Source organism: Alosa alosa, chromosome 9 (genome assembly GCF_017589495.1).
Source record: "Alosa alosa isolate M-15738 ecotype Scorff River chromosome 9, AALO_Geno_1.1, whole genome shotgun sequence".
In the NCBI taxonomy this organism is placed as follows: Eukaryota; Metazoa; Chordata; class Actinopteri; order Clupeiformes; family Clupeidae; genus Alosa; species Alosa alosa.
In genome coordinates this window covers 22194090-22211388 of record NC_063197.1, presented here as the reverse complement: position 1 = coordinate 22211388, position 17299 = coordinate 22194090, and the positions used below count along the sequence as shown (strand labels likewise).

The 17299-nt window shown below is 40.5% G+C and overlaps 1 protein-coding gene across 2 annotated transcripts in view; it reads left to right on the top strand.

Moving 5' to 3' along the window:
* The window catches only part of nos1apa (nitric oxide synthase 1 (neuronal) adaptor protein a), a 102126-nt gene that overhangs the window by 22867 nt on the left and 61960 nt on the right, over nt 1-17299 (top strand). Inside the window, exons 3-5 of one of the 2 annotated variants that reach the window (XM_048252017.1) lie at nt 8539-8631; nt 9137-9160; nt 10255-10313. In XM_048252017.1, coding sequence (XP_048107974.1) covers nt 8539-8631; nt 9137-9160; nt 10255-10313 — 176 coding nt within the window. The remainder of the gene's footprint in view (nt 1-8538; nt 8632-9136; nt 9161-10254; nt 10314-17299) is intronic. The other variant, XM_048252018.1, reaches the window with a different exon arrangement.

Genomic DNA, 17299 nt, shown 5'->3' with positions numbered 1-17299 from the left:
TGTATACCACCCACGGCAACTCTGTGTAGCACAATCTATGTCAACCATCAATGGCATTGTAAAAATAACTTTATTGCTCTATTAAAAGTTAGTGTTGCCAAAACCTTGGAAAGTCAAGGGCAGCTTTTATGTATGAGGAAAACTAAGTTTGAACATTTAATCTGGAAACCAGAACACAGCAATCTTCATGTTATCTGTTTGACCTGAACAACAAGACTCTGGTTCATGCTGAATTTCCATGAATTCAGTGCAGTGCCCATTCAAACATGTAATTCCTGTAGAAAACCCGTAGCCCAATTACATGCCCGCAGGTATGCCTGCTTTAAAAATAGGACGATAGGGAAAAAATCATTCCAGCTAAGCATTCAATAATGAATACTGAATATTATAATATATTAGTTATAATTAATGTGCAGTAAGCAGAATTTAGGCATGGCTGCATGTGACATTTCTACAGATCAGAATGACATAAGGCTAACAGCTGTTTTGAGTCAAGGCTATATGTTTATTGTTAAGTTTATTGAATAAGTTCCTGATACTGAAGACAAACCATTTTGTGGAATGATGCATCATCATATTAGATTTGCAATGCAACGATGTGACTCAAAAACAGTCTTTGGTAGCATAAGTGACGTCGCTCTGTCTGCTCTTGTTGTCTAGCTGTCTTCTGAAACGTCATTAAATTCGGGACCATTAGCCTATCACTCGTTTCAATTTGTGACCTTGCAGTCGGAATTGTCGTTTGTTTATTCAGTGTCACGTCCAAAGTAGCCTGGGTTATTCGAAGCGTCAGTTTATTGCACATACTGCACCCACCTGCAGTTGGATATTGGACTTTTTAACAGGCCGCTCTCAGAGGGTCAGGTTTGGTTCCAACATCTCCACTGCTGTCAGCCTCAGCACCGGCTCACCACAGGGTTGCGTGCTTAGCCCGCTCCTCTACACTCTCTATACGTATGACTGTGCCCCCACCCACATCAGCAACAATTGTAAAGTTCGCAGATGACACGACGGTAGTTGGACTCATCTCAACCGAGGTGGATGAGCTAGCACAGTGGTTTTCAAAGTGGGGGCCGGGGCCGCGAGGGGGTGCCAGGGGGGCCTCAGCAAGTTGGAGGGAAAAATAAAAGCAAGAAATAAATACATTTGAAAAATTTAAAATATACTATGAGGGTTGTTATACAATGCCATTATAATAATGTGACTCATATATGAACATATTTCTCATGATAATGACTGGGAATAATAGTAGAGTGATGACTCTCATATAGCAGAAAGCCCCAAATAAAATTTTTACACACTGTATGCTCCATCGCGATGTGGTTGTGGCTAAAATAATTATTAGATTAGCTTAATGTATTTTTACATTTGCCGTAGTATTGTCGATGGGTTTAATTAATAAAACATCAAGGGGGTCCTTGGCCAGAACCTAGTGGTATTTGGGGGGCCTTGTCGTGGAAAAGTTTGAGCTAGCATACAGGGACGAGGTGGAGCGGCTGGCAGAGTGGTGCTCAGTCAACAACCTGCTCCTCAACACCACAAAAACAAAGGAGCTGGTCATTGACTTTAGAAAGAACAAGTCTGACATTCAACCACTCTTCATCGGTGGGGCCTGTGTGGAAAGGGTTCCAGTGTTCAGGTTTCTGGGCATTGAGCTGGAGGACGACCTGACATGGTGCGCCAACACCAAGGAGCTACTGAAGAAGGCGCAGCAGAGACTGTACTTCCTGAGAACTCTCAGGAAGAGCGGTCTACCCCAGAATCTGCTTCTCGCCTTCTATCACTGCTCCTTAGAGAGTGTGCTCACGTATGGACTGTGTGTTTGGTACGGTAGCTGCACATCCTCAGAGAGGATGGCGCTTCACAGGGTCGTCAGGGCAGCAGAGAGGACCATAGGCTGCCCCCTCCCCACGCTGGAAGAGATCTACACCTCCAGATGCCGCAAGAAGGCAATAGACATTTCAAAGGACCTTTCACACCAAGGTCTCTGTCACTTTCAGCTATTGCCTTCAGGCGAGATACAGAACAATGAAAACCAGGACAAACCGTTCAAAAAATAGCTTCTATCCGAAGGCAATCATGGCCCTTAACTCTTCAAATTTGAAATAGTCTGTTCTCGGCCCCTAACCCACTGTGCAAATCCTATGGTGGAGTAATGCTCTTTTTACAAGTGAAATATGCGCAGAACCATTCCTGTTCATAACCAGTGCAATATATGTTTATATTCTTTTTATATTTTTATATATATGCATTTTTTTTAAATATTTATTATTGTTGTTATGCAAACCTCATGAGTTGACAGCACTTTCAAATCTCGTTGTACCTTTGCAAAAAGTGTCAATGACAATAAAGACTATCTATCTATACTGTTTATGTAATTTTGAATAGCCACTACATGCCTGTGTTTGTTTGCGTATTGTTGCAAAAACCGCGGAATCATTTTATGTAAGCAAACTGCATACAGGGAGTCTTTATTGTTGAGGTCAGACATGATAATCATCCAAACATCTTGCATCTAACCCATGATTCAGTGCTGCCAAAACTCCACTTATCCTCTCTCTCTCGTCCTGAGCTGTGCTGTGTGAGATGGTCCTGTGCTGTGTGAGAGGGGGAGTGGCTACGGTAGAGCAGAGAAAGACAAGACAACATGTGCTTCTTTTACCAATACATATTTAACAATATCTTTTGCATTAATACTCCAAATAATGTCAAACTTGGCACTTTACTTACTCGTGCCCATAGAAATACTCCTGTCAAGTTTGAAATCAATTGGACCATCAGTTCGAGAGATATGCAAATAACAGACATACACACACACAGACAGACAGACGTTCCTGCAATTTATAGATAGATACTGTGAGCGGAGAAAGGGTTTGAGGTAAACTTCCAGCAAAGGTGTGGCTTAAGGTTACAAATGTTGAAATGTTAAAAACATTTTCTAACAAATGAAAGCTGTGCAATGATGCATGTTTAATGTTGTCCAAAATGTCTATATGGCTTTTAGGAATCAAGCTGTACCACTTTGTTCTACCACTTTGTTCCACCACTCACTGGGTGATTGATGCCTAAAGCTTTCCAAAATGTCAAAAACATGAGCAGCACCAAGAGGCATGTAGAAAAGTGAAGGAAGAGCTATTGCTGCTCCACCCATTCCATTTCAGTTCTAAGGTTTTTTGAAGGCAGTGAAAGCAGATGAGTGAGAAAATAAAAGTAATCGTAACCCTCCTCTAGCTACAACCCACTCTTTCTCTTTTCACAATCTTTCATGTGCGATGTTCAGTCAGGGTGTCATATAATAGGCTGATTCTTTTTTTTAAAGATTATATTATAGGCCTATTGCTAAAGGGCTTTTTTGTCTCTAATTGGATTTTAGATGAGAAAATCCCAATGAGGAAGATAGTGGATGGCTGCTTTTTCCATTGCAGGTTTAAGAACATACCTTTTATGACTAAAACAGTTTGGATTTTTTAAGATTTAAAGATGTAAGCTGCCCCCACACACACACACACACACACACAGACAGGAAATAGCCTAACATTTCAGTTTAACACAACATGACAAAACATCTTAGGGACATGTCTTTGAGTCGCTATGGAAACACCTTTCATTATAGTGTTTTTTTGGTATCCATGGATACAGCACTGCGCTGAATGGCAGGTTGCAGCTCTTAGAGCCATACTGTCCAACAACCAATCTCTCAGTGAAATAAATTAAAACCCCATCCTTTGTGTTTTTCCCCTGCATGGTTATGAGGTTTATCTGTTGTGATTAGAACCCACCAATCTTCTCTGTTTTCTGAAGTAGATAAGGTCCTGCACACTTCTTTTGTTCAACCATGCCTGTATCCCAAGTGGAGGTTGGCAAGAAAGTTTGTAGGCTAGTATGTTGCCAAACCTTCTCAGGGACTAAGTGAATTGGGTAAAATCACAATGGCTACAAAGGATGGCAAGTCTATCCCATAGCATTGGTCTGAAGTCCCAGCATTTGTCCCACATTGTTTAATGTAATATCAGGAGATCTACTCAAAACTCCAGGATCATGATCAAATTAATTAGAAGTCTAGCCAAAACATTTCAAAGACTTTCAGTCAACAATCCATGTTCCAATATAGGGTTGTCAATCTATAGGATATGTTCAGCCAGCGTGCCTTTGTTCCCTTACCTGGCTCCTTTCTTACACAAATGGGGAACAGTCCATCATATTTTGTGACAACGTATGGTAGCTAGACTAATGGAATTGCCCATAAAGCCATTTACTTGACAGACAGATGAGATTCCCTGAGAGATGCTTGAACAAATGTGTTCCCTTTGCAGTAAAGTCTTTCCAGGTGTCAGCAGTATAAAGTAAAACAGTACATTCCCAGAGCACTCTGTCTGAATGCTGACACAGACTCATAGTTTTCATTTTAGTTGAATCATAGCTGCTTTCCTTTGTTGGTTTTCTTTGCTCTTACCTTTGTTGTGTTTTTTTCCTCGGCTACATTTAACTGGTAGATGTGTGTAATTGCCACACATGCATGTAATCTCACCCATCATCAAAAGCTGCTTGTTTCTCAGCAGCTCATTTCTATCATTAAGATATTATACTTATGCTCCAGATTTATTTCCATTATGCTGTTAAGGTTTGGTTGTTTACCATATGCTTATGCACATTCACCCTGCTACACTGTGTTGTTTACACTATCCTGGTGGTAATGTTTATATTGGATGGCACTGCCTCTTTCTGAAGCCACTTGTGGTATAGTTGAGGCCTTGAGAAATGTGTTGTAGAGGTCCCATCTCTATATTTGATAACTGGAGTCTGGTAAGCAGGCTCTATTTTTCTCCAGTCTGTCAGTTGTGTGTGTATAGGTGTGTTTTTATTAAATGCTGCACACATTGGCCAAACCACCCCTGCTCTCATTTTTCATTCTCCCACTCTCTCACTCTCTAAATCACTTCTGTATTGAAGTGATTGATCTCTGCACCTTAAGGCATTGGTTCAATACTCTAGAGATGTAAACTGTAAACTGGAGTTGAATTCAATCAAACTGTTCATTATGATAATTTGACTCGTGTGCAGTGGTGCTTTAGATGTTTCAGTGAAAGTTGAAATGTGCCAAACCATTTAGCAAAGTATCCCTTTTATGAATAACCCATCTTGAGCTTATATAGATGGGCAGTAACTTTGATATCTGTGAATTAAAGCAATGAATAGCATGCCCTAAAAGAGGGAGAGGAAATTGTGATTTGCTTTGCCCATCTCATTTAAAAAAAATAAAGGGAAATTCTGTTGCCATCATGAAATTAAATAGCTTGCAGTTTTTTTTAATCATCTTAGTGTAAGAAGTAATTACATTGGGTTTATTTGGCAATTTCATGTGTTTTTGAACATCCAATTAGAAAAGGCATAATTTGAAATAAGTAGGCACCCTGTAATGGTCACCAATTGATATTGAATATAGCTTAAAATGTATCATACCGAGATCAACTAATTTGTTAAATTAAGTGGCTCATTAAGTTACACTTGTCATGTGGAATGAGACACTCTTTGAGCCATATGGCAGTAACAGCTAAGTGTTGTTGTAGAATGTTGTAGGAATTTTAAAGGTGCTCTAAGCGATGCTGGGTAACATCACTTCTGTTGACTTTCAAACAAAATAGAGCTAGCTCGCTACTTCCTCCCCCTTCCTCCCATGCTGCTCCTGTGCAATTGAAACTCTCCTAAACGCGCATGTCTTCTTTGATTTGCTGGAACAGTTTGTTATGTTTTTATGGGCTAGGTTTGCCCAGGTTATTTTGTTGCCGTTTTTGGAGCCTGGGCTGTCTACAGAGATCTCGTTTTTTTACAGTGCATTCAGGACACCGACAGCTAGCGGTTGGTTAGGTGATGTTTGCAGTAACAGACATAAAATGTTTTAGCCTAAAAAATGTGTGGCATCGCTTAGAGCACCTTTAATGTAAAAGTATTATCATCCTTATTGGTCTTTCCAAAAGAGTGGAGTACTTCAGCCTATACTGTTTCACACTGGTCTGCGTGGCTTTTTTTTCCATGTCCGAAGGTGGACTGAAATCAAAGTGCATGGGTTCTTTTTGATTCTTTTTGTCTTTTAGAGTTATTGGGTTTCTTTAAAGGTGCTATATGAATCCAAGCTATTTTTTCTTCTTTTCCCTAATTGGATTGGGCTTTTATGTATGAAGATCTTAGCTTGATCAGACGAGTGTGCTGAGTACAGTAGAGAAATATAGGAAACCAATCTGTGATTGCCCGTGTCATTAGCAGTGAACCTAATGTTGACACTGGGCATTGTTTGAGATTGTTCCTTAAAGGTGCCATGTGTAATGTCCGCCAAAAAATCAATTCATACTCCACATTCCATAAAAAATGGGGCAGTATACCTCCAGAAAGTGAGTTGGTCTACCCTAGAGTAACAACCGAGACACGTGTATTGCAGTTTGGCTGGCGGTTATGTTGCCCGCATACCGCCTCCCATGGCCGAAACTGGTATTATGACACCTGTCGGGCTGTGGCTAGTAATTTGGCATGCTAATTCAGGTTGATATCTCTGCAGCACTATACCTTGTCATTTTTTTTTAATGACACCATCGCCCTTATTTCTTCTCATTCTTTTGATGCGTGTAGCTCATTTTTTTGGATATTTTTACCTCAATTCTTACACATGGCACCTTTAACAAACTATGCCTAGAAAAAGATTCCGCATTGTGTAAGTGATGTCACTGTGGTCAGAATGTATACTGTGTTTGAGGCATTTGACATTGTAAATGTTCATTTTAACATCTCACACATTTACTCTCAATGAATGTTATGTTAAGAGAGACTTGCTTAAAACATGGGATTTGAATACACATCATGGGATGAGCGCTTTCTGGCATGTCTGGAGTAAGCCATAGTACTTTGAGGACATATGGACTTAATTCCCTCAGGCAATAAAAAACGAAACCCCTTATACTGCTGTTTTTTCTTTTTTAAATTGCCCTCCTGGAAGAATTTCAAAGCACTTGTTGTACATCCTTTAAAAGTATGTTCTTCATTTCTCCAGATTGATGAAAGATGTTTAGAAGCGTTAAATAAGTGAATAGATTTGCCAAGTGTGGTGTGGTTAAGGACAAGAGAATGGCAAATATATATATTGTTGGGCTGCTACGACAGGCAAGAACCACAGAATGACAATGACTTGCTACTCCTTAATGGAGTCAACTCTCTGAAAAATGTATTATCTCAGCAAGGACAATAAATAAGATGGGGCATCATTTCATTGTAGATGTGCACAGTTTCTAAATATGAATGCATGGTATATCAGTTCAGGATTTCATTCATTAGTCTTCAATCTCCACAGTTAAATTATAGCTATTTTGCCTTGAGATTTGTTAAATTGAATTGTGTACATGAACAATGAACCCCATGAACTTCAATGTTTGCAGACCATACATCACTAATCGTTTAGTGCTATGAATATTCTGACCCGCAGAACAGAAGCTCCATGACATGATGTGTAGTTTTGAAATAAATGCACTGTGGATATAACTCAAGGAAGCATTGTTACTTGAAATACAACTGCCTAAGTACATCAAGCGCATGCAAATTGGTTCTGGGCTTCAACTTGAACCTGAGCTTATCCATCTCCAGCTGGAATTGCCCATGCCAAGCATTTGTGGCCCAAGCAAGCTAATTATGTCTGAGGCAAAGAGGATGTCACTAGTGAATGTGTGCTTTTTAAGGGATATGAATGAACAGCAGTAAACAAATTACATCATCAACTGTTTGGTCCCAGAGCACAGCAAGGTGTCCTGAAATACCATGTACTGTTTTTTCTTAAGCTTTCATTCAATGAATGACACTCAATGTAATTTACTTGTCACCTTTATTTCATAATTTAGTCGAAGGAGCTTTGGATTTGTACCATAGGTGACATAAATAATTCAATTCAAAGTCATTGTGTATCCACCAATATGTCAGAGAGAGAAGTGTGTTTTCAATTATACGTATAGTGAGAGTGCTCACAGAGTCTTGCTCACAGACCTACCAGGAGCAGTAGTTTCTCAGGCACCCCAGTGTGTTAAATACCATCCCCCATGGCACCTTATGTGAATGTGATATTGTCACTATGCTATTCGCTAAGCGTGAAAGTTTGTGTGGGATCTCTAGGTTGATTACAATGGCAATGTTATGTGTAGCAGACCTATGTTATTACATGAAGACTGTTGTCCTACATGCTAATGATCTGGTGAACATCTTGGTTTTTGTGACTGATTTCAAGAGGTCTCTGACATAAAAACCGTATTTCACACTTTGGGTTCAACTCGTATATATTTCATCAAAGTTGAATTTGTTCGACGTTGACATTTGCACCTCACTATTTGTCATTCATGGGAAAAGTTTTGCCAGCTTAAGTGGTCTTGTTCAAACAATCACGCCACTTTCTTTAATTGCATTGCATTGACACTGCCACTCTTAAGTTTGGAAAGTTAATTTGATTTTAGTGACTATGGCTGCCAAATGATGTAAACTCTTCTCTGTATGTTTTTTTTCTCTTCATAGTATGAATTCAAAGTGAAGAACATCAAGAAAAAGAAAGTCAACATAGTGGTATCTGTAGATGGGGTGAAGGTGGTTCTGCGAAAAAAGAAAAAGGTAAGTTATTCTGGTAATTTGCCAGGTGATAGCCACCTGCTGTTTGAAATTGACTACAATCTGACAGAGAGCCTATGGTAAAATGTCACTGAGTATTTTTCCGGGAAAATGACTGGCCTAATTGGAGGAGATTGTTGTCTGTTTGTCAGGAGTGGAGGGCAATCAATATGACGATGAAACCGGGAGGAGAGCTAATGTATTCAATCTAAGCAGAATCTTGACATGAAAAACGGCAATTTGCTGTGACCACCTTCAAAGGGCCTGGTTTTGATGGAGTATTCGGGGGCTTGTCATCATTCGTGACTTTTCTCAGAGACTAATTTAGTTTGAACATGTCTTTCAAGCTTGATTCAATTAGGGTTAGTCCACTTGAGGGTGCCTAATCGAGTCGTCCGTCCCTCCACCTCTTGTCAGGAAGTCAGATGGCTGCAGGGTACCTGTTTTCATGTGGGTAGACATCAAGGCCTAATGGAGTCACTCATCCCACTCTTTTTGTTTTCCTCAGAGAAAGGCTTTCACCAATGCACAGGCAAGTGCCACAAGGCTTTCATCTAATATGGCCAATCAGTCAGTGGCATTTGTGGGCCTCTTTCTCCACACATGGCCATCATTAATCACTTTACCCACCCTTTGGACCATCATCTCATGTTTTTGGATTGTGGAGTCTAACATGATACAGTTTGTGAAGCCTAGCGATGCCAGAGTGAAACAGCTAACTGGTGTTATATTTGTGAATATTTGTATGTGTGCAGATTTTGACTCCTTTGTGTTTATTTTATGGTCTAAAATATGTTTCAAAATGAAAAGCTGTCCACTAACCCAAAACCTACAAACCAACTTGTTTCAGCTCAGGTCAGAATAGGTCACATTACGTTCATAGACATGTGTTTATAGATTTCATATTGTGACTAATATAATTATTAGTCATTTCAATTGAGAGTGGCATAAGGGGGAATGACCTAAATGATTATGCTTAGTCACAACAATTTAGGATTTTCTGTTTGGGATTTTCCATCCATGCAATGAAACATCTATTGACATCTATTACATAACTTCGTCTTGTAGATGAGCAGCTATGATGCAACAAAGTGTAGAGTATGAATCAGTCTTTGGTTCCTTCCAGCATGTTGAGATTAGTATGGAATAAAGGTGTACACTAGATGATGTGTGGTCATTACATGTAGGTCAAAAAAACCTTACACCACAGACAGGCTCAGTCTAGTTTGCAGGTTTGTGTTAATCATTCTGTAGACGAAGAATACTAGAAGGTAGACTGAACTCACAATGACATACAATAGTTGTTTACTACTACTACTACTACTACTACTACTACTACTACTACTACCACCACCACTACCACTACTGCTAATACTACTGCTACTACTACTACTACTCCTACTACTACTACTTCTACTACTACTACTACTACTACTACTACTACTACTACTACTACTACTACTACTGCTAATACTACTACTGCTGCTAATACTACTACTGCTGCTAATACTAATACTACTACTAATACTAATAATAATAAGACTTTTAGATGTATGTGGATGTTGATGCTACTATTTTCTTTTGTTGCTTTATTCATATTAGAGTTACACTTTTGCACTCTTGCAGAAAAAAGAATGGACTTGGGATGAAAGCAAGATGATGGTGATGCAAGACCCCATATACAGGTAAGAATCCAGATGAGACAGCACTGAACTGGTCAAAAAAATACTAAGATAGCCTTGCCCTTGTGATTTCAGCATGTTATTGAACATTATGCTGATGGAATGCAGTGAAGAGTAAAAACTTAATTGTGACTCGTGGCCAAATCCAAACATAGTCTCTTTGAACCAAAGATTCTAGAACAGTTCTAGAATCTTTGCTTTGAACTGAACTCTGAATTCAGAATGGCACACCTCCCACAGTTTTGGCCTTGGCTGTGACACCACTTTAATTTCACAAACGATTGAGTCTGTTAAATTTGCGCTGTTTTCCTAGCAGCCTAAATGCTATCAATACACGGACCTGCAATAAACGCAAACCACTAACCAGAAGAGTCTAATGAACGGACCGGTATTAAATGAAGCCTTATTTATTTCAGCATGTTACTCTTCTCAAACTCAAACTCATAAATCATGTTTTGTTAAAACAATGGGATTGGAGAAAACATAATTATCCCCTGTAGGAAATGCAGCTACTGTACATGTACATCTGTTAGTGTGGTGCCTTTTTGCACGTTTTCTCACACTCAAGTGTGACACACTCCTGGTGTCACGCCTCCCCTTCAGCAGTCTAGGGTGAAAATTGGAAAGTTTGGAGACATCCGGAGTCTCTGCGGGCACTCGGCCGGAGAGCGATGTGCTTTATTTGTCCATCGCATCTTTCGGAGAGCAGATAATGAGAGGCTGTGGTGGGAGTCCAAATCGCAGGATTAGGCCGGTGGATAGGCTGTTTGACCCCCCCTCCCCTGTCTTTCAGGTGGCTGTATGTGAACTCTGAGAAGGTAGCCGTTGCCAGGTAGCAATCTCATTTTGGCCCCCCATTACCAGTGTATGCACACACACACTTGGGTTGGGAGATTTCAAGGCTTTGACAGATTTGTTGAAAAATTGGAACACTACAGAGCTTTTTCTGCAGCATTAATCACTGCACACACACACACACACACACACACACACACACACACACACACACACACACACACACACACACACAGTACTTATGAAAAGTGTCAGGCCATCTCCTGGCAAAAGCAAGCATGGAATATTTATATCACTCGAAATCTATCGTCAAGAGCTATATTAGGCTGCCCCTCTGAGAACTAGAAGAGAAATGAACAGATGACGGACCACACGAAAGACGGCACAGTGAGCTGATGGTGAGCTGCCTTGAGTTATCACTGATAGACCGAATGAATGAATGAATGAATGAAAAACAGAACACTCTCCTCAGAGACAGAACACTTTTCTCTCTCTCTCTTTATCTCTCTCTCTCTCTCTTTCTCTCTCTCAAAGCAGTAGAACCGACTGAGAATACTACTTTTGATATGTTTGCGTGCTTGCTCAGTGTGACTGCATAGTATGTAAGGGATAATGTATAGAACGCCGGTCATTATAGGGAAATAGGTCCCGACAGAGCTAACCGGACCCCGACGCACATCCCGATTATTACATGGCTACTTGCCAAAACGAAACAATAAACTCCCCACGATATGACTCTTTAGCCCACATAGCCTAGGCTATAGCCTATTTGTTACCGTTTCATCGTGGCTTTTGGTGAGAAACAAATAGTTCGCAACAGCACACGCTGAACTTGATTCAAACATTCTTTAGGACACAGCTGATCAACCGTCTGCTTTCACTTTTGAATGAAGCTCCAGTCCTTGCATAGTGATATGAATGACGTGAATTAGAAGCACAAAACCCATTTTCCTTGACAGCGGTCTGTTATACTTAGCAACGGTCTGTTATTGAGAAATAGCAGACCACTGAACGTTGGGAATGCCCATTCAAGTGAATGGCGCATTCTTCAGCATTATGAAGAGTCGTGTAATAAAGAAAGTAGCAACTGAGGTATCTCTGTTGGAAATTATTTTATCTGAAAAACAAAGTGTTTGCAGTTGCTTTTAGTGCCAACGGATCAATATGGTGTCTCCATGCTGTTTGCAAGTTATAGGAAAATATTACATTTTTGGTAAAATATTACAGTGTTGGTTTATTGCTAGTATGTGTGTGTGAAATTGGCTGTACACTGTAGTTTTTCAAAGTTGATGTATCGTTCCTGTACGTTGATACTTGTTTGTGTTTATCAGCACCTTGTACCCTTCAGTCAATGCCATTGCTGGACTTAAGTGCTGGAGTAAGTCCAAGACATCAGGCCAAATATCTATCTCAGCACTGTAAGAAATACCCTCCAGAATGCTTTCACCTCAAAGCTGCAAAATCATTCAAATGAGCACACTGTCCGTGCGTGCGTCCGTCCGCTGGTGTTAGTGAAAGTGAGTACTTCTGAACCATCTGCAGTGTTTTATGACTATGGGCTATTAGTGGCTGCATGTTTATTACATACCAGCCATCATCTGAGTCATTATATTAAAACAGACTCGCTCAGGAGATATGGAGTAAGGGGAATAACGTCTAAGTGCAGTAATCCATCATTAACATCAGCATGGGACAACTGACCTGCCATGTACTGTATACACTGGCATCTCAATGGACTCTCCTACCACCCAGCTTAAACAGGATAGAGACTGTGTGTGTCTGAGTGTGTGTGTGTGTGTGTGTGTCAGTCATGTTGGAGTAATAACCCTCCATCACCTTGCTGTGGTGCGCTGTGTTTATCATCCAAGAGGATGCCCCTGAAAAAAGCTGCGGTTTGTGGGAGTAGGATTACATTACCGTGTGCAGCTGTCAGCTCAGTGGCTCTGCTGATCCCCCCTGCTGATAGATTACAGGTGTCTACTTTTTGTCCAGAAGCCTTGATCAATGATGTCTGTTAGATGATTGTGTTGCTGTACTCACGCCCTTTCCATGTCTCTGTAATGTTCCCTCCTAGGCAGGCTTTAAAAATGAACCACTCGCCTTGGTATTGCTGCAGCAACTCTGGATAGGGAATAGCAAATGAACTCTGGGACCATCTGAATGCATTTGATTGCTCACATATTGACGGAAGATTGTTTCAATGTCAAACTGTAGTGCTAAGAACTCCAAGTGCCTTTGAAACTCCAAGCTCCTATTTTCAAAGAGGCGATCGAAGTCCTGAAAGCAACCCTAAAGTACAGTATGCCTTGTGTTTCATGATGACTAATGCCATCTGTGACTGTGGATGGTGTGCTCCTATTATATCTAATGTAGGCTAATAGTTTCAGTTATACACACACATGAAATGCATTAGTTGCTAATTACTGACATTTTTTTATTTCCAACACATACACAATACAAGTAAAACAAAATGAAATAGTGCTGTCCCAAATAAATGAAACACAGGCTAATGATTGGCATTTGAATGTATTAAGCCTCTAGCCTTCAGTTTGCTGTCTGTCAAGGGACAGCTGTCAAATTAATATTTGTTGCTGTCAAAAAGTGAGAAAACAGCTGCTGGAATTGGAACAGTTTAGAACAAAAATAGGTTTAATTAGAATTTCATTACTCCGTCATGATGGCTGGAGTGCAGTTCTCTGACTGGGTCCACATTTAAGCAGGAGAATATCCTGTGAATATTACTGGGAGATTTTTGAAAGATTTAAAAGAAAACACACAAAAAGATGGCTACATGAATTACTTGAGATTAATTTTGGCTGTTCTTAGAAAAGGGGCTTAACATTCTCTCTTGCCTACCAGTGAATTGTTTTACCAGCAAGCTGCACTAATCCTCTCGGTCTTCTCCATCCTATAATAAGCCCACCCACACCACTATTCTATAGAGAAAACAGACTCTTATTCAGATTACCTCTCTCAACATTCACACTTGAATCATAGTCTTTTCTCTCTGTCTCGTCACAGTTCTATCTACTTACAAAGAGCTGAAGCTCAATGAAGACCACCAGAGAGGATTGTTAAGCATCTCCCTGTTTTGGCTCTGCATCGAACCATGTTGACATTCGCTAAGGAAATTGTGAAAGCCTCATGCGGAACACTAGCGTACACGCATTACTAATTCCAACTTAATTAATTACGGTGATGTTTGGCACTATGGAATCGTAATGACAAATCAATTCCAATCTGGAACACAAATCTGATTTCTTAAACAACTTGAAAGTTCTTTCTTAAAACTTAGCTGGCCTTGCTTCCAGTGTTTACCTCTGGCTGGGGAGATTGTCTGCCATCCTTAGTTTAGCTGCCATTTTCCATGTCATCATAATGAAGGATTGCTGGGAACACCAGAACAGGATGGTGGTGCCTTTGATCTGGGTATAAAGGCTGTAATTATTAGGAGATTAGTAAGGAAGGGTCAGTGCAAATTATTTCTCAGTGTTTTGTAGAACGACCTTTTGTCAGCATAATTGTCCCAGCCACCTCCTCCCCCAACACACACACACACACACACACACACACACACACACTCACTCTCAGCCAACCCCCAGTGTGATACATTCTTTATCATTTAGTACTGTAATCCCCGCTGGTCTCCCACACGCTCCCCCATTTGCACCTTCTTCCAGACTTAATTTGCCAACTCTCGCTGTAGCACAGAGAGTATTCGCTTTTTGTTGAGCTCATGCTATGCTCTCTCTCCAGAGTTTGATTCAGCCGGCTCTTCATGGTCTGCCTGTGTTGTCATCTGAAAATATCTTGACAAAAGGAAGAAAAAAAGGTCAGAAACGAGCAGGGCCACTGCACAGCTGCTGGAACCTGGGCAAAAAATAGCTGAATTGACTGATAAGGATAACTATCAATAGAACATTTCTACAATATAACATTACACAACATATGCATACGTTTGCTGCATATTCTGGTGGTATACAACATATTGTAAGAAATTATACTTAGCATGTGATATTTCCGAATTCCACCCCCATTCTGGCCTTGGTGTTGTCTCTGTGCCCTAAAGATGTATTTGATAGTAAAGTCTTAGTATGATTTGTCAAATCTCCTCACATGTGAAATAAGGCCTGTGAGGAACCATGCATTTTGTCCTATTGATTGAACTGAAAAGCATCTGTGGCTTGAATTAACTTATTTCTTTAGGTAGAGATTTCATTGGCCAGCTTTATGACATACCCTCAAAATAACTTGTTAAAAGCTCCTATTTGGCTCAACTATAGTTCTTGCTCTTGGTAATTTTGGATGACAAATAAGGAAACATTGTGAAAATTATTGTATGGTTTTCATACTTCTCTGCATAGCAGGTTCAGTACACTTCCCAAGCCTCTCAATTAGTGGTGTTGACGGCCGGTGTTGACTGAAACCTCAAATTAAGAGATTGAATAAGCCACAGGTCTCTTATGCTCACGTCAATTTAGTCACTTCATCCAGATTAGCTGTCGAACTAATCCTTTTTAAGTGGTTAATTGCAGTTATTTGTTTTATATACCTCCATGTTAGTTAAGGTGAGAATTTTAAACTAAGGCGTACAAACACAGAAACAAAGGCTCTGTCTCTGACCACTTTCTAACGGCAAAGGGATTTGTCCAGTAATGCATGGGTTGGCAAAAAAAGTTGTGAAAAACGTACTGTCAATTTTTGGAGGACAGATTTCTCTCCCTTTTGAAAAAAAGAATGAAAGAAATGAAGGGAGACGTGTATGGTCTGGTGGGGAATTCTTCACAGTTCACTAGTAGTCAAAGTCTATAGCAGCTGCCCTAGTCTCATAAAAGGCCCTGGAGGAAATCCAAAACTCCACTGTGCGATAAGAGGAGCATTTAATCATCTCCTCATTGATTCCCATTTCAGCCCAACAAACTTTCAAAGCATAAAAGTTCCCTCCCGATCAAGCAAAGGGCATTTGTTTCATCCGATCCAAAGCAGGGTATGTCCGATGACATTTTAAAGTGAAGGAACATAAGAGTAGGGAGTCAGAAGCCAATGTCCTGTAGGTTAATAATTCACAAGCACGTTATTGTTTAGTATTTCTTTAGAAGTGTGATTAAGACCTAGTGTCTTGTGACATTTTTAGAACAGGAACCACCTCTTGAGGAGAATTAATATTGAGATGACTATGTCTTGTTTGCCGTGGGTGTGTGTTTATCTGAGCTGCAGGGTGACCTTGGAGCCTCCTCCGAAAAACACTGATCACATTCTGCAGGCATTTTCATCAACATAGTGGGCCCTGTAAGGCCAACAAGGAAACTGCTGACATTGTGGCTGATGCTGAAACAGATAGGGGATACTATACACAAGACCAAGTTCATACGCAAACAATAGCAACCGCATGTGTTTTCTTATAATACTCCCGGACTTGAGAGTATGTCTGCGTCCTCTCAACAAGAGTGGAGTGTAATAAGATTTTTCCGATCTGCTGAAGCCTGAACATAAGTGCTGTTCATTTCTCCTTATAAAATGGTGTTTTAGAATTTTCCATTCAGTGTGACATACTGAATATGTCTCAGAACATTCCCTCTGAAAGCCAGATTGTAGATGTGTGTGTACGCATAGTACTGTACATACGAGGTCTGCTCTGCAATACGCTGCTTTGAACATAATGTGCCAGTGTGTTTCCCTGTAGGATAATATCTGCTTATATCATCATTAATTAGTCTTCAGTTTTTCTCTTGTCTTGTGTAACAAACTCTGCAGCGCTGCAACCATCTGCCCTCATGTGCCATGGCCTCCCATAGCGGTTTTGTTGTGAACTATAACAAGCCATTAAATAACACGGAAAAGCCCATCATACTCCACCAGTAAATAAGCCACACGAGATTTCTGCCAGCGCAGGGTTATGGCTAATGAATTGTGGGAAAGCAGGCCCTCTACTAGTGGGTGATTACCGTGCCGAGTGCTGCAAGTGACTATAACGCATCAGCTGTGTGGCCTTGAAGGATGTGTCTCTAGGGTAGGACCTGAGGACAGGAACTTTCCCCTCTTTCACTTTAAAATACACTTTACTGGGCTTCAGAAACCATGAAACTGCTACTCATCTCCCCCTACAGACCTCGTTGTCATCCTCCTCCTCCTCCTCCCTCCCTCTATCCCCTTTTCCTCCCCCAGGATATGTCTGCATGCCATGATAAGAGATA